Source organism: Zingiber officinale, chromosome 6A (assembly GCF_018446385.1).
Source record: "Zingiber officinale cultivar Zhangliang chromosome 6A, Zo_v1.1, whole genome shotgun sequence".
Lineage (NCBI taxonomy): Eukaryota > Viridiplantae > Streptophyta > Magnoliopsida > Zingiberales > Zingiberaceae > Zingiber > Zingiber officinale.
The window spans coordinates 1560973-1586747 of NC_055997.1; the positions used below are offsets into that span (position 1 = coordinate 1560973).

At 38.9% G+C, this 25775-nt stretch overlaps 1 protein-coding gene across 2 annotated transcripts; it reads left to right on the top strand.

Moving 5' to 3' along the window:
• Positions 1 to 13322: 13322 nt before the first annotated feature.
• On the top strand, positions 13323 to 23992 carry LOC121995555 (putative 1-phosphatidylinositol-3-phosphate 5-kinase FAB1C). 2 transcript variants are annotated; one of them, XM_042549276.1, is made up of 12 exons: positions 13323 to 14421; positions 14509 to 15279; positions 15365 to 15518; positions 15588 to 15923; positions 17757 to 18584; positions 18682 to 19016; positions 19107 to 19233; positions 19317 to 19478; positions 19585 to 20745; positions 20851 to 21114; positions 21209 to 21466; positions 23434 to 23992. In XM_042549276.1, the coding sequence occupies exons 1-12, from the start codon at positions 13991 to 13993 to the stop codon at positions 23677 to 23679; spliced, it is 5073 nt and encodes a 1690-aa protein (XP_042405210.1). In that variant the 5' UTR covers positions 13323 to 13990; the 3' UTR covers positions 23680 to 23992. The 2 variants fall into 2 exon arrangements, with proteins under 2 accessions (XP_042405210.1, XP_042405209.1); XM_042549275.1 differs by having other exon boundaries at positions 13324 to 14421; positions 19585 to 21114.
• The last annotated feature ends 1783 nt before the right edge of the window (positions 23993 to 25775 follow it).

Sequence of the window (25775 nt, forward strand, 5' to 3'; positions counted from 1 at the left end):
GGAAGTCTCACTTCTCTTCTTCTTAAGATCTTCCAAGTACACTTTGCAGTTCCTCTTCCAGTGCCCGGTTTGACCGCAGTGGAAGCAGGTAGCATCCTTGGCGACCCCTCCTTTGGGTTTCAGTGCCTTGCCCTTGCCCTTGATTTGGAACTTTCCTTTGCCTTTGGGCTTGCCCTTGCCCTTATGTTTCTGAACCATCAGAATAGAGTTGGGCTTAACCTTCTTAAGGTTGAGCTCAGCAGTTCTCAACATGCTAAGCAGCTCGGGCAGTGACTTGTCAATTTCATTCATGTTGTAGTTCATGACAAACTGACTGTAGCTCTCTGGCAAGGACTGCAAGATCAAGCCAGTGGCCAGCTCTTGGCCAAGGGGAAATCCCAACCTCTGTAGGTTTTCTATGTACCCAATCATCTTGAGTACATATGGGCCTACGGGATTCTCATCTTGCATCTTGCACTGAAACAGTGCCTTAGAGATCTCAAATCTCTCGTGCCTCGCTTGTCCTTGATATAGTTGACGAAGATGTTCAACCATATCATAAGCGCCCATCAACTCGTGTTGCTTCTGAAGCTCAGAATTCATGATCGTGAGCATAAGACATGACACATCTAATGCGTCATCTTGATGCTTCTTGTAAGCATCTCGGTCAGTTCGCATGGTAGTGGCAGGAGATGCCTCCGGAATGGGCTGCTCTAGAATGTACAGTTTACGTTTTTGTGTGAGAACGATTCTCAGGTTCCTGTACCAGTCCAGGAAATTTGCTCCATTGAGCTTGTCCTTCTCAAGGACGGAACGCAGGGAGAAAGAGTTCGTATTTGACGTCATGGTTATCTACAACAGAAAAATGCAGAAAAATAAATATCATATTTTATTAATCATTTAATTAGGTCTTTTAATTAAATGATGTTCCCACTGAATTCTATAATTCATGTGGGACAAGATCCACATCATACTACGCCTTGAGTTAGCTTTGGCTAAATTGCCCAAGACTTAGTATGATCGGTAGGTAACTAATTACCAATTATATCTCTATGCAACTCTTGTTTATAGGATCAAAATCCGCATTTATATTAAAACTCGAGTTAGCTTTGGCTAATATGCCCAAGAGTTAATATAAACGTGATTTTGACCTATCTACCAACCATTGGAAAATGCCTATAGTTAAACTCGATCCAATTGAGTTAACTAGTTACTTAATCTAATTGAGTTGCACTCACCCATGCGTTGATAGGCGGGACCAAAATTGTCCCTCCATACCCTACCAAGATAATATGTGTTGCTCTGCTTTGGCAGATTCAACAATAACATGTGATTGAGGTAGTGATAGGTATCACGGCATGGTAGGCATTACGAGTTGACGTGATTGAGATCTAATCTAATCGACGAGGTGTATCATATACGCGATTTAGATCTAATCTAATCGTTAGGGCGCATCATGTACGCGATTTAGATCTAATCTAATCGTTAAGGTGCTAATTAATTACTATTCTATCATGCATCACATATACACACACAAGCAATTAATTAAATATTTTGTGATTAGTCATGGCCCTACTACGATCTTCTCAAGCCAATGAGAAGATCGGATGGTCAACCTAAGGTCAACAGCTTCTCAAGCTCCTTCCTTTGACCACTTTGTGTTACTCGCGCTCTCCTCGTAACTCCGTCTCGAGTGGACCTTCCACCGCTCCATTTTTGTACATTACAATGGTGAAACTCGAGTTACATTCGAGTCTAAACTAATTTACAACAGGAATAAATAAATAGAAAGGCATGACGCGCAGGTCGCGTATCAAATATACAACACGCACAATCACACGACGGCACGCAAGCCGTATTATGAATTACAACACAATTTCCAATCTAATTGGGTCTTTTGAGCCATGACTATCACAAAATAATACATAATTCTAAATTATGTAATTTCTATAAATTTCTATAAATTTTCCATAATTTTTACAATTTTTATGAGTAAAAATTCCCAGCGATCCCGTTTAGTGATTTTCGGGCGCAATCGCGGAACGAAGTTCCTTGCGACGTCAGGGGCAGCACCCCTACCCGCGATATAACCATCGCGAATGTTCCTAAGTGATCTTACAGTGCCTTAATCCGCTGTCCCAAAACGATTTTGGGTGAAACCTTGTCGTTTCAGAAATATTTTCTCGGTAGTCGAAGCCTACAAGTGTCTAAACACTTGTGCTTCGATTCTACGAGAAAAATACTCATAAAAACTATACAAATCATAAAAAAAACAGAAACTTACAGATCTGTAGAATTTCATAAAATTCAAAATAAAATACGTACGCGCTTCGCACGTGGCTTTGATACCACTATTGGGTTTTTCGGGCCGCAAAAATCATTTTTTGCGTTGCGGAAACCCCGAAATTCCCATGTCACGGATCCGTGCGAAGAATAAAATTTTGTAAAACTTTCATGTACGAGTTTCTAATCAAGATCTAAACTAGATCTACAAAGAAGAAGAGCGTTACCCTTGATGCGAAGCCCTTCGCGTAGTCCCGCTCGTCCAAGGTTCGTCGGATCTCGAGAGTATCAAAGTAGATACTCCTCTATGTGTATCCACATGAACGAAAGATGGAGAAAACAACTAAAAGTGTGCTAGCACCCTTAGAAGTTTTGGCCAAGGAGGTGGAGGAGAGGGAGAAGAAGATGAGAGGAGGAAGAAGATGGAGTTACAAAACAAAATTGAAACTCCACAAGCACTAAAAATGGTCGGCCACTTTTCATGAGGGGTTATATACTCCATGGAATTTCAAGAATCAAAAACTCTTGATCTCCCTCATGAGGTGACACACACATGTGCTAGCCTTGATGATGTGACACATCACCATTAGCCACTTAATGCCAACTCACCAATGAGGTGGCAAATGGTCAAGTCAAACTTGACTCTTTATCTTCCTCTCAAGTCAAGTCAAACTTGACCACTTCTCTCCCTTGGTTGATCTAATCTAACCATCGGTTCAAGTTAATTTTAATTTAATGAATCTCTATTCATTGAATTAAATTAATTAAATGAGTCTAAGTCCAAATTAGACTCACTTAACACATGAACCAAATTGAGTCCAACTCAATTAGCTCAATTTGGATTACTCTTAATCCAATTTGGTTCATCATATGAACCTAATCTCCATCTAATTATCCTTTGTGTGTGGCCCTATAGGTTCTTATAACGTTGGCAATGCTCCTAAACCCATTTAGAAGCATAAGTAATGAGCGGTATCTAGCAACACATCATTACTACCCAAGTTATAAGAATGTTGAGATCCAACATCACCTTGTGACTACTAATTGTGACTCCTCACAATATATGACATGTGTCCTTCTATCCTAGACATTTAGATTGATTAATGTGAGGCATAGACCGTGTCATCCTCAAATCAATCTAAATCTTGAATCCCAAGTAGACTCACTCAATCAAATGAGCTCAATATCTCATATTGACTCATTTGGGCATGGCCATGCACTTCGTGGTCTCACTCTATCAAGAATATCGATGTCACTCTCGTCATATAGGAGGGATAGATCCCATCTACATCACTCACATCCCTCCGCATAATTTGTTACATACCCAGTAATCGCCTTTATAGTCTACCCAGTTACGGGTGACGTTTGACGAAGCCAAAGTATGTAACTCCTTATGTAGGCAACTATGGTGACTTCAGGTCCAAGGACTAATAGTCATACTAATAGCCACATGAGAAAGTATATGACACTCATATAATTATCCATGATACTTTCTCATGGCGGGTCATTCAGTATACATTCTCCAATGCATACCCATGTGTCAACTTGATATCTCTATATCCATGATTTGTGAGATCAAGTCATCGAGTTGACCTACATGCTAGTCTCGTCGTATTAACATTGTCCCTGAATGTTAATACTTGACTAGGAATGATTAAGAGTAGTGTTCCCTATATCATCTCACTATCGATTCAACCAATCGATTGATATAGGTAAGAACCTTCTACTCAAGGACGCTATTATACTTAGTTATTTGGCACCAATACAAGTAAGTATAATAACCAAAAACAAATGCCTTTATTTATATACAAGAATATGATACAACGAGTCCATACAACAATCATCAAATGATTGGCTCTAAGACTATAACTAACAACTATAACAGAGGATCAATTTCTCTTCATCAAACTATATTTCAGTTTAAATTATGTTCATCTTGTCTCAGTTCTTGTCCATGAAGCTTTCCACCTTGAATTCCCAACTAGAGTTTGATATGGAGACTCTCCTCCCGAAGATGTAATTTCTTTCACTCTCTTTGCTAAATCTTATCAATAATGAGTTAGGCTAACCATCTTGTGTCATTGTTTCGCATTGGGTGAGAGCCCTATGACATAGTTGATTTCCATGTTATCGTCAAAACTAAACCAACACATTTTTCCACTCTTGGAAATCTCATGTAACAATAGTTACCTCGCTCAGGAGTATGCTTCTACTGGAAAACTTACTGATAAATCTAATGTTTACTCTTACGGGGTGTTGCTTGTGGAGCTGATCACTAGACGAAAGCCTTTAGGTTTGGATGATTGTGTCAGTTGTAAAAGAAAAATAATTTCTGCTTATTCATTTTAGTCTTAAGTTTCAAAATTGCATAAACAACCTCTTGATATGTATATTCTGTGAGAATTCTATTTGATATGTTCAATTCAGGCGAGCCCCTTACTACAGATAGCAATGGAAGATGCAATATATGATGCCCTTATCTATCCATACTTAGACAATGACTACGGTCCTGTTGAGGTAGGGAGAATGGTGTCATGCGCTGCTGCTTGTTTGTGCCATGCTGTAGCTCTTCGCTCAAGCATGAGTCAAGTATTTTGCCCAAACTCTTTCTTGTTTCTCATTCCATTTATTGAACGAGTCTTTTTGCTTGATCTATATCATTGTCTCCTATGTTCTTGTGCATCACTAGTTGTTTTCATTTGGAGATCAGAATACTGTTTAATCTCCACCAGGATCATCATCTGCCGATACTTTGTTCCAATCAGTACATTGCGAACAACTTTGCTTGTGTTAGTATAATATTATGAAACTTTTACATGGTTCTCATTTTGCACAAGTTCGAACTCCGTTCGCATTTTGCACAGGTTCTAACTCCATCAACAACAAATCCTTAAAAACTCCATGCGAAGAAACCATTGAGATTTAAGTTGTAACTAATTCAGATGTTGTGAGATTATTAATATTAATCAAGTTTTGTAATATTTATTCAAAGATATTATGTAAACAATAAAAATATGGTTTTATAATTTTTAGGCTCAAGCCGTTTTTCAGAGTCAAGCTAGGGGTTTTGGATAATTCTGGGTGTAATTAATGGAAATATATATACCAAACAATGTGTTTTATTATGAATATTAGAGAATATTTTATGTCATTTTGTTTCTATGCATTAACGTGTGGTTCATTGAATCTTTGGCCAAATTTTCACACATATGAATAAAATAAATAAAAATAAAAGAAAATAATGATCCTTTTATTTTTTTTTAAAAAAATGTTAGGTATCAATTTTTCCGTGGTGTGCTTTGCGCGCTGTGGATAATATTTTTCGTGGTGTGTGTTGCACGTTGCAGATAATATTTTCCGCAGTGTGCATTGCGCATTGTGGATAATAATATCTGTAGCGCGCAGCGCATGCTGCGGATAACTAGGACTCTCAACAACTTTTAATTGTGCAGCATGCAATGTGCACTGTGGAAAGAGAATTTGCGCGTTGCGAAAAGTCATTTTTACTGTAGTGTCACATTTATTAATTTTGAATCTACATTCCTTCATAGTATTATCAAATTTTTCATGCCACTGCTTTGGTACTTGTTTCAAGCTATATAATAATCTACAAACTTTATTTTTCTGTCCTGGCACAGAAAACTCTTCAGGTTGCTCTATGTAGATTTTCTCTTCTAAACCCCCATTTAGAAAGACTGTCTTTACATCTATATGATGTATTTTGAGATTCCATAGAGTGACAATAACCAACAATACTCTAATAAAAGCTATTCTCAACACTAAAGAATACATATCAAAGTAATTGAGGTTTTCTTATTGTTGGTATCCTATGATTACCAATCCGACCTTATAATTATCAATTGCGCCATCTGACTTCATCTTCTTCTTAAAGATCCACTTGCAACCTAGTGATTTACTTCTAGTAGGAAGATCCACAAGTTTCCAAGTGTGATTTTACAAGATAGAGTCTATCTCAGATGCAATTGCCTCTCTCTAGTGAGGTTCATCAAAAGAGCCTACAGCTTCTAAGTAACTTCAGGGCTCACTTTCCAACATGAAAGTGATAAAATCCGATACGTAGGATTTTCTACCCGAGCTCTTTTGCTCTGTCTAAGATCAACCTCGACTGGTTTACCATCATCTTCTTCACCTTGTATTTCATGTGTCCATTTTGAGGAGCTAGCATCCTCTCAGTTATTGTATCGAAACACATGCTCGAAGAGTGAGGTATTTCTGGATTCTATTATCAAGTTCTTGTGTATCTCCGATATTTGTGATTCATACACAAAAAATTGATACACACTACTGTTTTGTATATATCCAATAAATATGCAATCAACAGTCTTTGGTCCTATCTTAATCCTTTTCGGATCAGGCATCAACACTTTGGCAAGACACCCCCACATTCATAAATATTTGTAGGACAGTTGTATTCCATTCTACAACTTATAAAGGCTCTTATCTATTTTCTTTTGGGGCACCTTATTTAAAAGGTAATTAGTTGTTAACACAGCTTCCCTCCACATAAACGCTGGCAGTCTAGAGCTCAATAGAAGAACATTTATCATCTCCTTTAGAGTTCGATTCTTTCGTTCAGCAATCCAATTTTGCTGAGAGTATAAGGAACTGTAATTTCGCGTATGATCCCATGTTCAACATATAACTCAGCGAACGGTGATACATATTCACCGCCTCGGTCACTTCAAATTACCTTAATCTTTCTATTAAGCTGGTTTTCAACCTAATTCTTATAGAGTGTAAATTTCTCTATAGCTTCACCCTTACTTTTGAGAAGATACACATAACAATATTTTGTGTTATCATCTACAAAAGTGATGAAGTATTTATTCTCACCACGTGTTGGTGTACCTTTGAGGTCGCACACGTTGGTGTGCATTAGCCCAAGTGGTTAGTTGCTTCTTTCAATATGTTGAAAGGATGACCGTATCATTTTTGCTTCAATACAAATCTCACACTTGTGTTTCAAGTCAAGATGGAATGTAGGTATGCTTTGCATATTTATTAATCTATGCAACACATCGTAATTAACATGTCCTAGTCTACTATGTCACAAACATGAAGACTCAAGCATATAAGTGGAAGAGCTTTCATTTTTATTTATCTTAGACCTAATGACCATTACATTCAGCTTAAACAATCCATTAGATACATAGTCTCTTCCAACAAATATTCCATTCTTAGACAGTACAACTCTGTCTGACTCAAAAATAATGCGAAAGCCATACTTGCTTAACAGTGATCCAGACACTAGATTCTTCCGAATCTCCGAAACATACCACACATTGTTCAGAGTAAGGTCCTTGCTCGAGGTCATCTTCAACACCACTTTTCCTTAGCTTGGCCCTTGATGTCCGAGGTTGCTGAGTTCCCCATGAACAACTTGTCTCCATTGACTTCTTCAAAGTTGCGGAGCATCTCTATGTTGCAGCACGTATGTCTGGTGGCTCTAGTATCGATCCACCATTATCGCGGGTTTGAACCCACCAGGTTCAACTCAGAGACCACAGTGTAGAGGTTGTCCTTTTTGGTTCCTTGTTTAGGTTGGCCTCTTGCTTCTTCGACTTTCTGTACTTCGAAGACTTGTGACCCACTCGGTCACAGTTGAAGCACTTCGCAGAGAACTTCTTGTTGATGCCTCCTCTGGGTCCCATTTTGGAAGATTTGAGGTTCTTTCGTTTCGAGCTTTGACCGTGCTCAACTATGTTGGCTTTCATAGTAGCTTGAGAGAACAACTTTCTCTCTGAACTCTTATTGTTTTCTTCGATGCAAAGTCTAACAATGAGTTCCTCCACATTCATCTCCTTCCTCTTATGTTTCAGGTAGTTCTTGAAGTCCTTCCAGCCGGGGGGTAACTTCTCAATGATAGTAACCACCTGGAAAGTTTCACTTAGAACCATCCATTCTGAGTGGATCTCATGGAAGATCACCTGAAACTCCTAGGCTTGGCTAATCACTGTCTTGGAGTCAACTATCTTGTAGTCTAAGAATTGGCCCATGATGAACTTCTTGGCCCCTGCATTCTCCGTCTTGTACTTCTTGATCAGGGACTCCCATAGCTATTTAGTCATTCTCTTCACGATATACACAGTGTACAGCGAGTCGACAACGCAGTTGAGGATGTAATTTCGGCAAAAGAACTCAGAATGAGTGCATACCTCCACTGCACTGATGGTCTGCGTATCAGCATCCTCAGTATGCTTGGGAGGGTCCTCGGTCAAGAACCGAGCTAGATTGAGCATGGTCAAGTAGAAAAGCATCTTCTGCTGCCACCTCTTGAAGTTCAGTACACTGAACTTTTTTGACTTTTCCCCGTGATTGATTGGCACAGTTCCAATCAAGACAGAGGGGCCTTCATGTGTTGAGTCTATTGCACCTCAACATTATGTTCTGTGGTAATCTCAATAGAATCAAATTTGTATCAAGATTGTTAGATAAAAAATAACAATCTACCAGAGATATTTGGGACTTTGTCGAATTTAAATTATACAAAATTAAATTCAACTTATCTGTAGAGATGACCTGAGTAGATAATCTCAGGCTGCTAGTAGTGTCTAGCTTCTGCTAATTAGTGAGTGTAGACTGAGCTCTGAGTCCGAGTAGCAAAGTCCGAGTGAACTAAAGGGCCGAGCGGGCAAGTAGTAGTGGCCGACCGAGCAGACAGGTCGAGCGGGTAGTTAGACATAGCGGGTGAGCGATCAACCCCGTGTCTGAGTCGCACGGTAGAGAGGTCGACCGGGTAGTAAGGTCGAGCAAGTTCGACCGAATAGAGCAGTCGACCAGGCAGTGAGGACGATCGATCGAGTGAGCGTGCCAAGCGAGTGACTGGTCGAGCGAGCAGAAAGGCCGAGCGACCAAGTAAGTGGTCGATCGGGCAAGCAGACAGGCCGAGCGAGTGACCGTCGGACGAGCAAGTAGGACAAGCGAGAGGTCGGTCGGGCAAGCAGACAGACCGAGCGAGAGGTCGAGCGGGCACTGTAATCGGGCGGGCGATGCAAGTTGTCGAACGAGCTATGAGGTCGGGCGGGCGTTGCAACCGGGCGAGCGATGCAAGCAATCGAACGTGTGAATCGAGGCCTGCGATACACAGTTTCCTTGAAACAGATTCACCTCACCTCCGGTTGTGCTTCGAGGCTTTCTTGAGTCGTTTGTTTCTCAGGATACAACGGTGAACCGTGATTTTCACTAAGCACTGATGGTCACGACGAACTAAAAGGTACCCGACTACTATCATGGGCACTTCGCCGAGCAAGAGATGCACGACAGAGGAGAAGAGGAACGTAGGTGGAAACTTCAGCTTTTTGAGCGTGTAACGAAAGCCTATGATCATAGCCTTCTTATATAGGAGCTCAGAACAATGAGCAGCTTAATGATCATTATTCGCCAGCTGTGAAACGCCAATGTTTCACTTTGCTGCATTAATCTTTCTTTAATGCATCCGTTACACAAGAAGCAAAAAGGTTTACATGGAAAAATATTGGTTGTTCCACTTGGGCAAATTTTGCCCCGACCGGTTTGGCACTCGGCGTGCGTAGGTCGTGTTCGTACACGAGTCACCTTTGTTCAGTGCAATCCAGACCCTAGATTTGCACCCCCTGCGCAGTCACACATGAGAGAGAGCATCTCCCCATGTATTTGTTTACATCATCAAAGCATGTAAATCAATATAAACCAACCAAAATACCTTCAAACTCTTAATGTGGGACTAAAGTCTCATTCACAATAGAACTTCTTTCCTCTTCCACCTTTTATATATATATATATATATATATAGTTGTTATGCTACGGACCATTTCCTACGAATCGTTACAGATTGCTTTCGTAGACTGCCATGTCATTTTTTCCTTTTTTAAATACAACATTTTCTCTTTTTTTTTGTTCTTCTTCTACGTTCTCGCCAACTGCATCTCCTCACCTGCTGGCTCTACAGAGCGAGCGTCCTCATGGAGTTGTGGGCGAGGTGGCGGAGCTGGTGGAGGTTTACAATGAGAGGAAGTCTCAGCGGCGAGGGGATTCGGATGTTACTCTTAGTTGGCCGCCGGAGGAGAAAGAAAGTGGAGCTATGGGCAGTGGGCAGGGCCATGTTGGGCAGGCGGTCAAATTCTGGTGCAATCGCGACGGATTTCGATCGCGATCGTGCCTGGATTCCGGACGCGATCGCGCCGGATTCCGGACGCGATCGCGCCAAATTCCGGACGCGATCGCGCCAAATTCCGGACGCGAGCGCGCCAGATTCCGGACGCGATCGCACCTCCGCATGGAGTTGTGGGCGAGGTGGCGGAGCTGGTGGAGGTTTACAATGAGAGGAAGTCTCAGCGGCGAGGGGATTCGGATGTTGCTCTTAGTTGGCCGCCGGAGGAGAAAGAAAGTGAAGCTATGGGCAGTGAGCACGGCCATGTTGGGCAGGCAGTCAGATTCTGGTGCGATCGCATCTAGCCGCGATCGCGACGGATTTCGATCGCGATCGTGCCTGGATTCTGGACGCGATCACGTCGGATTCCGGACGCGATCGCGCCGGATTCCGGACGTGATCGCGCCGGATTCCGAATGCGATTATGTCTGGTCGCGATTGCGACAGATTCTGGTCGTGATCACGCCCGGATTCCGACCGCAATTGCACTGGATTCCGGATATGATCATGTCTAGCAGCGATCACGACGGATTTCGACCGCAATCGCGTCGGATCGTGGTTGGAATCCATCAGTGATTGAGATGGATCGCAGCCAAAATCCATGTCGTGATCGAGCTGGATCACGGCCGGAATCCATGCCGCGATCCCCCAAGAGTTCACCTTTCCGTCCAGGCTAAGTTAGGGTGGGTCTAGGCGGTCGGAGGCAATCGGCGGAGGGCAGGTGACTAGCGGCCGGCGGGAGGCAACGGGCAAGGAGTGGTGAGCACGGTGAGGGTTTCGACAAGAACGAAGAAAAAAACAAGAGAAAATATTATATTTAAAAAATTTAAAAATTGATATGGTAAGTCCACAAAAGTAATCCGTAGGAAATGATCACATAACAATTTTTATTTTCTTTTCTCCCCAACTATAATTAAGTTGTTTTTCTATTCTCTTTTCCAACAGCAACTTTCGTTTCTTCTTCCTCTTCTCAAAAATAGCCGTCTACTTTTTCCCTTCCTTCTATTATTTTTTTCAACTTACCAACGACAGCCCTAGCCTTATTATCTTTTCAAAAACAGAGTGTTTTTTTTTTAAATTTTTTTCCTTCCATTTTTATAGTTGTTTTATTAAATAATACAATAATGTAATATAATGATTTTTAATTATACATATAATTTATAATATTAAGTTTAAATCCATACAAATATTAATTCCTAAATCTATAAATCAACATTAATCAATTATATTATAATAATACTTTATTTCATATCAATATTGATTAATATTATATTATAATAACATTTTGATACTAATAATATTATAATATTATAATAATTACAATTAGTAGCTCTTATAATTACATTTATCAACCTTAATGAATACAAATTAATATCATGTTATATCAGTTATGAATGAAAATTGTTATAGTATAGACATATTATTTTTAATTAGTACCGTTTAATATTATATTATAGTAATATTTTATCATAGTTACTATAATTATACCGTTATAACAGTAAGAAAATCTACTATAATTACATAGTAGCTACAAGATGATAATAATTATAATAAAGTAAAATATATATATAGAGTATCCTTTAGATAAAATTTAAAAAAAAAACTCACTTTTTAATGTTGGCGCAGCGGAGGGATAAAAGGGTATAGTATCTGTTAAAAAAAATAAAATACAATCTTTCTCTATTTTTCTAACTAAGATTAGATTAGTAGTATTATTACAATAATTATAAATTTAAATGAACAACTAATATAATTAAAAGAGGCTAACAAGTTTAACTTGGTTACAATTTAAGTGGTTGTTAATCTAAGACGGTTGCAAAGCTCCACTAGAAATATCTCCTTCATGTAGGCGGAGAAACCTCATACAATCTATGAAAAGCTTAGAAAAGACTAAGAAATTGATTACAACAGTTATTGTGTTATTTCCTAATTTGAGGGGTCTTTTTCTAGCTTCTGAAAATAGTATCCGTAGCTTGAGGGCACCTCCCAAGGACTTGGAGGCGCCTCCAGCGAGACACTAAAGGATAAAACTTTATCCTTTAGCAATGGCTAGAAATCTGGTTGAGGGCGCCTCCCAGAAACATGAAGGGCGCCTTCTACCTGAAGGTGGCGGAGGCGCGAGCACATTTCGGAGGCGCCGATCAACCCCTGTTGAGGGTGCCTCCAGCAGTCTTTACAGCCTCTCTCTACTTCGTTGCTTCTCCGATTGCCTGGGTGATTGCGGCCAACCGAAATAGGGCTCACCCGAACTCAATTTCCGGTCTTCTCCTCGAGCAGGCTTCCGCTCCGGCTTCTCGTCCCTTAAACGTTGCGTATGTGTCTTCTCGCCCACCGATGTACTCTTTCGTAGCACTTCGTCCCTCAAATGCACCAAGTCCGTCGGCTCTCTTCCCGTGCCATCTTTCTCGCTAGCTGCGTCTTCCGCTCAATTTCCTGTGCTCCTAAGCTCTTACACATTTAGACACAGAGATCAAAATAAAACAAGACCTAACTTTAACTTGATTGATCAAATCAAAACAAATACGAGCTCCAACATTAAACACTTGCAATAAAAAAAAGACACCCTTTGGAATTTTGGACTTCATTCTCATCTCTCATATTTATTTACGTATTTTAATCCTAACATAAAAATTTGTTTCCCAAATATGAAGGGTGAAATTCTGAAGTTGATATATTCTAGGGGGCAAATTGATTTTTTTTTATTCCGCGTATTTTCTTTTTCACCCTCAACATTTTATCAAACGTTTGTTCTTATTTCATTTCGCCGTGACTGCGAACGCCTACCAAAATCAAAATTATCCAAAACCATTTTACTTCTTTAATTTATTTATTTATAAATAAATAGATAAATATTTTAAATTTTGTGTTTATTTTTTAATGCAGTGGGAAAGCTTTCGGTGGTGTATAAATAAATCCATCCGCCAAAAAGTTCCTGTCGCCTTCCGCACGAGAAGCGCAGATGTCTGCCGTCGCCGACGATGGGATTCGCCGCCGAGTTATGGTCGCCCGCTGCCTGCCGGCCCCCTCCAAGAGATATTGACAACTCGCGTTTCTTTGCGACCTCCTCCTCCTCCTCCTCCTCTTCATTTAGCGTGCTCCGCTCGCTCCGGCTCCAAAGGTCGAGCCTTTTTCTCTGATGGTCAGAGGCCCGAGTGGGGTTTCCGTGGAGCAATCGGGGATCGGCTGACGGGTTGGAGCTCTTTCCTGGGAGTCCGGATCTAATTTCGGTGCAGCAAGAACATATTTTGGGGGAATCAGGATGCTGTTTGTGTTCGTTCTGTTCCGCCTCAGCACTATTGTACATATTACCGCCACGTCGCCGGCTAGAGAAAGTTTTGGTCTCTTCCGGAGGGTGTAGATTTTACGGGTTTTGGTTTCTATGCTTCGTGCTTGGCAATCGTCTTTTTTTTTTCAAGGGGATTGGAAGGTTCGCTTTTTTATTTTTCTCACTCTCTCTACTTTTGTTTCTTGGTTGGGTGTCTATCTCGTCAGTTTGGAGTTTGCGATAGATCTTGACTGACCAAAAAGAAAAAGGAGTGGAATTTCGGAGGGAAGGGGAACTGCTAGAATTTTCAGTTTATGGGAGTTGCTAATTACCCGATTCTTGATCTGTTACAAAAGGTCAGATCTTGGGCAAGCATTATTCCTGACATGTTCTCGGAATCCTTGATGTCGTCCGCCGGTGATCGTTCCATGTGCAGCGAGTCTAGAGAGTGTTTGGGTTCGCCCGGGTTTGGCTTCCGATGCCGGGGCTGTGGCCTGTTGCTTTGCCGGAAGTGTGTGCTTGCTGTTGCCACGGCCTCCTATCGAACTGAACAGCAGCCGGTTCTTTGTAACTTATGCTTTCACGTTGACAATGGATCCTGGGAAGCAGCACAATCGCATGGCACCCCGGGTCCTTTTATATCTCCTAAGTCGCCCTTGTCCAGATCTAGCACTGACAGGCTCAGCCAGTTGGTAGAGCTGCAACAGTTATCTTGTTCGCACCAACTTCATTGCTCCACGTACAGGTATCTCCATCGATTCTCACACCAATCTGTTGATATCCTTGATACGTTTACGTCGTCAAGTGTTGTTTTGTTTGCTCATATTTGCAGAAGCTATAAAGACGACCAGCGTGATGGTTACGGGAAACAATTTTCCACGCCAATGAGTGCATTCTCTCAAGAGTCTTCCGACATAGATTCTATGAGTATCATTGCTGGAAATGAGTTGTACAGCCTCAGGTCAGCAAATTCAAGTCCTTTTCACAGTCCATGTAGGTCCATTGAGCAGGAGCTTGCTAGCCCTCTCCTGCAACAGACTCTCCTGTTTAGTCAAGATTCTCCAGATCACCAGTTCATCAAACACAGAGCAGACTCTGAGGATTTATTGAAAAATACCAGTGATTCAATTTCTGAGAATGGAATGATATATCATGATCAAGATAGTCAAAAGGCTACAGAACATTGTGATTTTGAGAATGATCGTGTCTTTTACCCTCCTATCCCTGCTGATGAGCAGGATGATAATGAAACTAGCTTCTTTGGATATATTGATGAGGATGATGATGAATCATCCAGGCTCCTTAAAACTATTAGCTTCAGTAGTAATCACCTCGACACTAGAGAGAAGGCTAATGAGTCTCACAAGGAGGCTTTGAAGAGTGTCGTTCATGCACATTTTAGGGCTCTCGTATCACAGTTATTGAAGGGAGAAGGTGTTTGTGCTGGAAGTGATCAGAAGGGACAGAGCTGGTTGGAGGTAATATCCTCATTGGCATGGCAAGCTGCTAATTTCATCAAACCAGACACTAGCCATGGTGGTAGCATGGATCCAGGTGATTATGTTAAAGTCAAGTGTATCGCATCAGGGAGTCCAAGTGATAGGTATGCTATTTTGCTACTTAAGTGTAGTTTATAATATACTTTTCTTTTAGAACTGAGAGATTAATGTTTGGTCATTATTTTACAGTACCTTAGTTAAGGGAGTGGTTTGTACAAAGAATGTAAAGCACAAACGTATGATTTCACTGCATAGAAACCCTAGGTTACTTCTTTTGGGAGGTGCATTGGAGTATCAAAAGGCGCCAAATGAGTTGGCCTCAATTGTGTCTGTTCTTGAGAAGGTTGTAGGATTGGACTGTAATATTCATCTATATTCTTGTTTTCATTTCTCATTTTAAATTCAAATGCAGGAAACCAATTACATGAACACAATGCTTTCTAAGATAGAGGCACTTCGTCCCAATGTGCTTCTTGTTGAGAAAAATGCTTCCTCATATACTCAAGAATATCTTTTTGAAAGAAAAGAGGTATCTTTAGTGCTAAACGTCAAGAAACCATTATTAGAGAGGATATCACGGTGTACAGGTGCTCAAATTGTTCCGTCTATAGATGGTGTTTCTTCAGCAAGGTTAGGGCATTGTGAAATGTTTCGGATAGAAAAGGTTTATGAAGAGTTCTCATCTGAAAAGAAGCCTAGCAAAACATTGATGTTTTTTGAAGGTTGTCCATCGCGTTTAGGGTGCACGGTAATGATGAATTTAATGTGATTATCAGTATTAATTGAACATGTTATATTTCATCTATGTTCCATTGTCAAGCCACTCTCATTTGGTTGCACTTAACCATAGAAAGTCATCATTTATTTGCATAGCTTTTCATTTTTGCTATGGATATATATAAGCTTTGACTTCACAAACAAAAATATGAAACGTATTCAAATTCATTACACAATGAAGTGTTATTATACATAATTGTCATGGGTAGTTGCCACGACAATTGCATGTTAAATAGGATAGAATCCTTGTACAAGCTTGTATTTCTCTGAATGGCTAGGAAATTAAATGTTTCAAATTGGCTTCGATACTTATCGTGTTAGCAATACTGTCGAAGTTGGATGTATCTTTAATTGTTCTTCTGGAAGCAATAACCTGGGAAGTGTTTCTGACTATGCACACATGGTTATGAGAAGTATGCCTTTTGAACCATTGGAAAATGATTTAGACATGTTAACTGATTGGTTCATTTGAAGGGGAGCCTTGGCGCAACGGTAAAAGTTGTTGCTTTGTGACCAAAAGATCACGGGTTCGAATCATGGAAACAACCTCTGACAAAAAGCAGGGTAAGGCTGCGTACAATGGATCCTTCCCTGAGACCTCGCATGGCTAGAGCTTCGTGCACGGACTGCCCTTTTTTTTTTTGTTTAACTGATTGGTTCGTTCTCCGATTAGATTGTGACATTGAAATCCAAATCAAATTGAACCTTTTGCAACATATGAAACCATATTGGCAGTGACTTTCTAGGATCAGTCTAATGTTACATTATAGCCTGTTAGGTATTATTTTAGTATAAATTTGGAGTTGGACCTTGCTTCAATAGAGTGTCAAATTCAAATGGAGGTCATGAACATGTCAATTGGTTTCATGTGACGATAGTTCTGTTCAGCACAAACCATGATAGGTGTATGACAGTCAACAACTTAACCACTTTGGCCACTTGCTTCAAACATGTAATATTTGAGGATTCCTCCATCTGGTAGATTATTATAAAAGAACTTATTGTTAATTGGTTATGTTTGCTCATATTTTTTTTTTTCTTTTGGAATTATACTTAAATTCATGAATTCTTTTTTTATATTTCAACCATTCAATGGCTAAAAATATTTTGTACTTTCTTGCCTAAGTTTTTTTTTTCAATTGGTCAAAAAAAGGAAAATAAATGCAGATCCACCTATTAGTGTTATCTCTTTTCTAAATAATTATGCTTATTTTCTTCTTGCGGTAGTATTGCCATGAATGGAATTTGAGCTGTAATGGTACTATGAAAATATTATTCCTGGTGTAAGGCTATTCTCGTCAACAAGCATTTATGTAGTTGGTTTTTAGTTGTTTTTTTCGAATTTGCATCATTCATGCAACCTGTAATATGTTAGCTTTTCAATATCTTTAAATACTTGAGCTTAAGCTTTAGAGATTCACTTGGGTCTGGTTATGTTAATTTCTCTTCCAAGACTTCTTCGAGTCCCTGTTGGTATCTCTATGTTCCTTCTGTTTTCTAAGTCCAGATACTCAAGGTCAGACGATCAGAGATTGTTTTTTTTTTTAAACAATTATTATAAGGTAATTTTTTGTATAATTGTGCTTATATGGTTAAGCTTATCTGTAAAATTTATGGGATTTTATATGCCCTAACCTATATATATATTTCTTATCTTTGCTGGTACAATAATAACATGAAAAAGAAGTCTTATTATATGTGTTAATCTGGATTTGGAAAAAATAAGTTATCATTCAACATTAATAATGTGAAAAAGGTTCTTATTTATTCTATCATAATTCAATTTTTCTCTGCTTATTTATAGGTTCTTTTGAGGGGTGCATGCCTTGAAGAATTGAAGAAGCTAAAGCATGTTATCCAGTATGCAAGTTTTGCAGCTTATCATCTATCATTAGAGAGATCATTCCTAGTAGACGAGGGTGCTTCCCTGCCTAAATTTCCTATAGTGCCAATTGAGTTGCCTAAGAAACTTACTGAGGCTGATCAATTTCACTCGACAGTTTCCAGTGTGACTGCTTCTGACGAAACTGTCAGTAATAATCATCAAAATGATAGGTCATGCACCAAAGTTGGCATAGAGAGTGTGTCTTCATCTTCGGATGTCATCCATTCAAACAAAGAAATAGTTGAGCATATTTCAGATCCACAAAATTCTAATTCCTTGTTTGAGTTAACTAACATTCCTGACATGAATGGTTTTTCTAATCCATATCCTGAGCAAAATGGTACCTTTTTCAGATCCTCTCCCCATGTTTGCCTTTGTGGGTCAAGTGGGACAAAAACTTGTTTCTCTTGCAAGGAACCTACTTATATTTCACTTTTATATACCAATGCTAGCAATCACCAAGGTGTGATACCTGAACAACCAGTTAAAGGAAGAAGTTACCTTTCTAATGATTGGCTTCTTAGACCAGAAGATCAACATAATAAATCGGATATTGCTCTCGAGAATGAAGTTCCTGGGCATTACTTTTCCACCGCTGATAACCACCATAGCATATTGGTTTCCTTATCAAGCACTTGTATAAGAAAAAGCCGAGTTTGTGAGCGATTCCATCTTTTCCGAATCAAGTTTTATGGTAGTTTTGATAAGCCACTTGGTAGATATCTCCGTGATGATTTGTTTGATGAGGTGAATTATTTAGCTGAAGGAATATGTAGAACTCTGTTATATGTTTTCCTTTTTCTTTTCTTTGCCTGATGGTTGTAATCTCTCTGTTTTTGATCAGACATATTGTTGTCCGTCTTGTAAAGAGCCAACAGAAGCCCACGTTCGGTGTTATACTCACCCACATGGCAGCCTTACTATCATGGTCAGACGACTTCCTTCTGTAAAATTACCTGGTGAACATGATGGAAGGATATGGATGTGGCACAGATGCCTTAAGTGCAAAAGAGATGAGGATGGAGTTCCACCAGCTGCGCGGAGAGTCATCATGTCAGATGCTGCATGGGGGCTCTCTTTTGGGAAATTCTTGGAACTTAGCTTCTCAAGCCATGCAACTGCTAACCGTATTGCAAGTTGTGGTCACTCACTTCAAAGAGATTGCCTTCGTTTTTATGGGTATTTGATAAAATAAAATTTGTTTGATTCAGCCTCTAATTCATTCAACTCTTGATGCAAAGTTCAGACCATTTTCCTTGTATGTGGCAGGTTTGGCAACATGGTTGCCTTCTTTCATTATTCCCCTGTAGATATCTTATCTGTTTGCTTACCACCATCAGTTCTGGATTTCAACTGCCATGTTAAGCAGATATGGTTGAAAGATGAGGCACTTTTGGTAAACTATTTTACATTGCTTGACAGGTTTGTTTAGATTAATATTAGGTGTGATAATAACAGGTTTTAATTTTCTTCCCTCAGTTATCTAGTAAAATAAAAATTTTGCATGATAAGATATCTGATGTGCTTCATACAATTGAGAGGAAGATCACAATATCTGAGAATGAACCCTTGAAAGCAAGCATTCAGAGACATATTAACAAGTTGAAGAATTTAATTAATGAAGACAGATATGAATATGATGTAAGTGCTCCTGCAACTTCAGAATATTCTTTGCTGGTCTATCTGAATTTTTTTCTCGAGGGCAAAACCGTATGATAAGAAAAGTATCTCTCTATTGTGTCCATAGGTCGTGCTTCAACAAGTTGCATTTGGAAATAAACCCCTTCAGGAAACATTTGACATCTTAGAGCTTAATAGGTTGAGACGTGCACTTCTACTTGATTCATACAGATGGGATCGTAAACTCTATTTACTGGATTTGTTGTCCAAGGAGAAAAATTGTACTTTGACTTGTTCACAATTTGCAAACTTTTCCTCTATAAGTGATCTGAGTGATTTGAGGGAAGAAATATCTTGGAAGAATGAATCATTTAGTAACTCACCTGGAGAAGCTGTTGCGAAGTCATCCTTTTCAGGTATAGTTGAAAAGTCAAGTTTTCAGAAGAAGAAGAATGAGGATCTTAGCTTGGAGGTTTTGGGCTGTAATACAAACAACATTGTTGAAATGGACTTGTCCATTGAATCCATAGAGGGTTATGTAGGTTCATCAGGTTTTAACTTTGTTTCTAGTCAATTTGAATATGAGACACCAGTGTTTAGTGACAGTGGAAGTACAGTTTTAGAGAACTCAACTTTACCCACATCTACCCTATCAGTTAAAATTGATTTGGCATGGAGTGGTTCTGGTCAGGTACTGATAGATCAACCCAAAGGTGGTTCAGAAGTTGATAAAAGTGGTCTTTTAAAGGATACTGCATCCTACAGGAGGGTTAATTCCCCATTAAGAGTCCATTCATTTGATTCTTCTTTAAGGTTTCGTAAGAGAGTAATTGGTGATTTCTTTCCTGCTTCTTTGCATTCAAGTTCAATGAAATCCTATGATTCCTCTGGAGTTCTTCCAAGCATGACACGTGATTCACTTATAAGAATGAGAAGAGCCTACTCACAAAGTTCTCCGGTTCCGAGATTGGATAATCTTCTTAATCACACGCTTATACATATTACATCAATTGTGGATAAGATGGCTGCAGGAGCACGTTTACTTTTACCACAAAGTGTTCTTGACAATATTGTTATTGCAGTCTATGATGATGAACCCTCCAGTATCATATCCTATGCTATGACCACCCAACAATATGGTGACCATATAACATCTTGTTTGGATGAGATCAAGGACTTCAGTATGAGGAAAACTAGTAGTTTTGGTAACCATGGCAGCAACTATGCAGATGGAACAAGTTTAGTATCTCATCATTCTGATGGACCTGAAGAGCGTCAAGTTTCTCAGGTATTAGATTCTAAGGAAACACATTTCAGAGTTTCTTTTGATGATGAATATTCCATACCTTCAGACAAAGCAAACTTTTCTGTTACATGTTACTTCACAAAACAGTTTCATGCATTGAGGAAGTTATGTTGCCCAAGTGAATTGGATTACATACGCTCCTTAAGCCGCTGCAAGAGGTGGAGTGCACAAGGTGGTAAAAGCAATGTTTATTTTGCCAAGTCACTAGATGAGAGATTGATCATAAAACAAATCACAAAAACAGAGTTGGAATCTTTTGAAGATTTTGCTTCACAATATTTCAAATATTTAACACAATCTATAACTACTGGTAGCCCAACCAGCCTTGCCAAAGTCCTTGGTATTTATCAGGTTAGTAACTGCTAGTCTGCTACTGTTATACATCAATTAACATTGTTGTATGAGTAAATCATCACTATTTATGGTTGTTTCATACATGCATCAGGTTTCTGTTAAGCACTTCAAAGGTGGAAGGGAAATGAAAATTGATGTCATGGTAATGGAGAATCTGTTCTTTAATAGGAGTGTTTCAAGAATTTATGATCTCAAAGGTTCAGTTCGCTCTCGTTACAACCCTGATACCTCAGGAAACAATACAGTTCTACTAGATTTGAATCTATTAGAGGCAAAACCAATATTTATAGGAAGCAAAGCAAAAAGAAAATTGGAACGTGCAGTCTGGAATGATACCTCTTTCTTGGCAGTAAGAAGTTTATTCCTATTATGCATTATGCTATATTTTATTCATTGTAGTATATAACTTCATATTATTGAATTTCAATTAAAATACTTTATATATCTTTTATCTTGAGAACCGGTTCACATTGTATCAAAACTTGAAGTCATAATAGGTTGTCTTTGTTAATGCCTATGATGACACTTTTGCTAATTGTCTCTCATTGGGATAGATTGATTTTTGCATTCTGATTTTATTTCTTCAAAAGATTAGTTTTTTGGAAATTTTGCTAGTGTTTGGCTTAGCCTGCACTGCACTGCACTGCACTGTAATGATTGAATATGAATGGCTTCAATTAATTTTTTCAAGGTTAGATTTTTGTGCATTAGTTATGCAATTATATTATTAGGGTTATCATTGGACATTTGGGTGTATGGTGGTCCATGTTTTTCACAGCGCTTAATCCTTAACCTATAAATTATAAGTTAATTTCACTTGTTTATTTGGATTTAGCTGCCTTCTATTATATATGAGGCTGCAAAATAACAGAGTGATTGGGTAACACAGATGGAGAAAGTATCCAGAAATATCATACTTTGTGCACATTGTTAACATAAATATTCACATTCACAGACACACAAAAAACTTTTAGCACTTGTATGATTAAAAATAGTACTAGACCTTTTCTTCATCATTTCTTTTCTTCTATCATCATTTCTTTTCTTCATTGGCTTGCTCTACGGGAATATAGGAAACTTCTATCATCCTTTCTTTTCTTCATTCCTTTTTGCTGTCTTATGATAGTGCACAAATTAACATGTAAATTATGACTATGAAGTACATGTATTAGTTGGCTTATCTGTTTCATAGCTGTGAACTTATAACATCAATTCTGTACGTTCTCTCTGACCCATAGCCTCCTTTCACTCTTCCCTCATTTCCTATTCTGTAGTTGTCAAATTGACTAGAGACAATCAAATCTTTTTGTGAGTTAGGGTGCTATATTATTGATGTGACTCGTTAAAAATGTCCCAAATTTGAGTAGTTTTATGCACTATATTTATTATTAACTAGGCATACGAAAATGTCTCCAATTTGAGGACATATTACCTTGTATGTAAGCAAGGTTTTGAATAAGGAATAAAATTTAGAGTTTGTATTGGTTTCGACCTATATCCTGAATAGTATAATATCAATACCAACTTGTATGTCAGTAAATTGAATCGATATTGCATAAATGCAACTTGAAAAGGTTTATTCTTCCTCAATGTAATAATTTTAGACAAACATAGCTTTGTTATATAGTCATCGTAGTATCTAAGCCTTTAATTAAATTCAAATGCATGCTTACTTCATCAATTAGTTGGAATTAGACGTAAATTAGGTTTAACGATTTGAATTTTTGTTCGACAAAGTTTCAATTAGCTCAATGAATAGAATTAGAGTTTTACTAATTAGGGATGATTTTGGACTCAAATTGAGCTCAATTCTTGCTCTATTTTTTGTTTAATTCACTGTGATTATATTAATTTTTCTCTAGGTAAAATTGGGGAGGGAGGATACTATTGATTATAGTTTTAAGTGTCAAAGTCCAACTCCCAATGGTTAATGAATACATATTTATGGACTAATGGAGAAACTAGTTCAGATCCAAGGAACATTATTTAATCTTCATCTGACAGGATTCATGGCATGCATGAATTTTCAATACACATTTGTCATCTCTTTATACGAAAACAAGTTCAGCAGCTCATGGATAAGCATCTTCTCTGTGAAATTCAAACAGTTGGATATTGCAGGATTCTTGTTTGATACTTCATTAAGATTATCTTTTTATTTATTATTCTTTTCACTATTGAAAATGGAAAAACTAACGAGAAATATCTCATGTATAAAATACTCTTTCTGATAGTGTTTATCTTGTTTTTAATCTTTACGTTATCTTTTTTCTCTTCATTCAAATTTTCTAAATACTATCTCCACATGCATTGCAGGCTATCGATGTAATGGATTATTCCTTGCTTGCTGGCATTGATGAGACAAAGAAGGAGCTTGTTATAGGAATAATAGATTACATGCGGCAATATACATGGGACAAGCAGCTCGAAACATGGGTGAAGGCCTCAGGAATCCTCGGCGGCCTGAAAAATGCACCTCCGACTGTTATATCGCCGTTGCAGTACAAGAAAAGATTCAGAAAAGCCATGTCGAATTACTTCCTTACAGTCCCTGACCAGTAGTCGCCTTGAGTCCTCTCGTCGCCGCAAGATGTTGGCAGAGTCGTGCCACTGAACAAGAGTTGAATGTGCCAACAAAGGTTGCTCAAGAAAGATGAGAATAGATGTCTGTTTTATGCTCTATATTCCGGTCGGCTCATTCGATCGCCCCTACCTACTTGTACCATTCTTTCGAATCTTACAGAGGAGGCAACAAAAAGGGAGGAGAATGAATAAGCTTTAATTTTGCGAAAAATGATCCGTCTTTCTCCCTGTTTTCCCTTTCTTCCTATTCAACCAATATAAATGAGCTATAGCGAAGCACCATTCGGGATGATGATACGTTAGCACAGAAACAATACTAAACCCCTTGGTCAATGACAACTTTGATTTTCTACAAAATAAAGTTAGCACAGAAATAATACTAATCCTCTTTGTGAACGTCGATGAGTGAATCATCAATAAGTTGGCTATGTTGCCAACTTAATTGCCAATATAGCCGAGTAATAACGAGGATGATGATGTGGTTAGGAGCCTTGGTGAAGACAAATAAGAAAGAGGGTTAGAATAATGGCCAGGGGTTCCCTGGCATAGCCACTCCCACGCTCTAAGTTAGAGGATGAAGAAGATAAATATTAGGATTTTAATATATGTAAGTGTGCGTATGTACCTGGATACCAGAAAAGATTAGCTTTTATAAGGATATCATAGACCTTTTCCTTCTATTCCCTTTTCCATGTTGCCATTATTTAATTTTTTAAATAATGCAAGACTTGATCACGTCATTATTTTTTCCTAAAATAATCTGAGATTTGTGTGATGATTTATTCTTTTCTTATAACAGTCTTGGGTTCTATGTCGCCAAAAGGCCGAGAAGCCAAAGGGGAAGTAACCCAAGAGTTGAGAGCAGAGAGGCTAAGGAGCCAGGAGGCCCAAGAGTCGGGAGACCCGAGAGACTGGGAGGCCTGAGAGGCTGGGAGACCGGGAGACCTGAGAGTCGGGGGCCAGGAGGCTGGGAGGCCTAAGAGTCGAGGGTCGGGAGGCCCGAGAGACCGGGAGGTCCTAAAATTTCCTTTATTAGAACCACTTTAATAGTTTTCACCAATTTTCTCTTATCTACGTGACGCCTACTGATCATTCCCCGGATCAAATACAAATAATGATCATGCAAAATAGAGATAGACAATAGATAATAAAGATGCATGAATATGACAGTTAAGACTGTCTTGATCTCAATTTAGAAACCTTCTTTGGTTTCTTCAGGCAGATTATCGACTAAGGTTTGTTTTGACTAGGATACTGTTGGGACACTTCAGAGCTAGAGGGAGGGGGTGAATAGCTCGCTCGCTTCGATGATGATTTGTAGAGGAATACACTCAAAGCAATGCTAACAAATAGATTTACTTGGTATCCACCTTAAGAAGAGGTGACTAATCCAAGGATCCACGCCGAACACACTCTCCACTCTGAAATACACTCTTTCTCATAACAATCCGGATGTGGAGAAACCTCTACAACTCAAGAACAAGAAATACAACTTGAAACAAGAAGTAAATACATAAATGGAAATGAAAAACTTTCTTGCTTGATCTTTTGTTGCTTGTGAATGCCTCTTATAAGCTTAGAAGTGCAGCAACACCTTAGCCTTAAGCTTCCAAGAATGGGCGGAGAAGATGGAGTGGAGAGTTATGATGAATCATGCACGCGACTCCCCTTTTCTTGGTTATTGTTGTCGCCTTAATCGATTAAGAATCTCCTTAATCGCTTACCATGTCAGCAACCTGCATAACGGCTATTTGTCTGAAGCTTAATCGATTACCTTAATTAATTAAGCCTTCCTAATCGATTAGCTTAATTGATTAGGAAGCTTTCTGTTTACTTGTGAAAACTGGCTTAATTGATTAACATAATCGATTAAGCATGTCATAATCGATTACCCTAATTGATTACGACCCTTTCTATTTCCTCACAGAAAAGCCTTAATAGCTTAGCCTAAGCGATTAAGCCATGTTGAATCGCTTAGCCTAAGCGATTCAACTAGCTTCTATTTCCACAATTTTGGGCTTTAAGTAATTAAGCCAATAGCTTAATGGCTTAACACATGGTGTAATTGATTACCA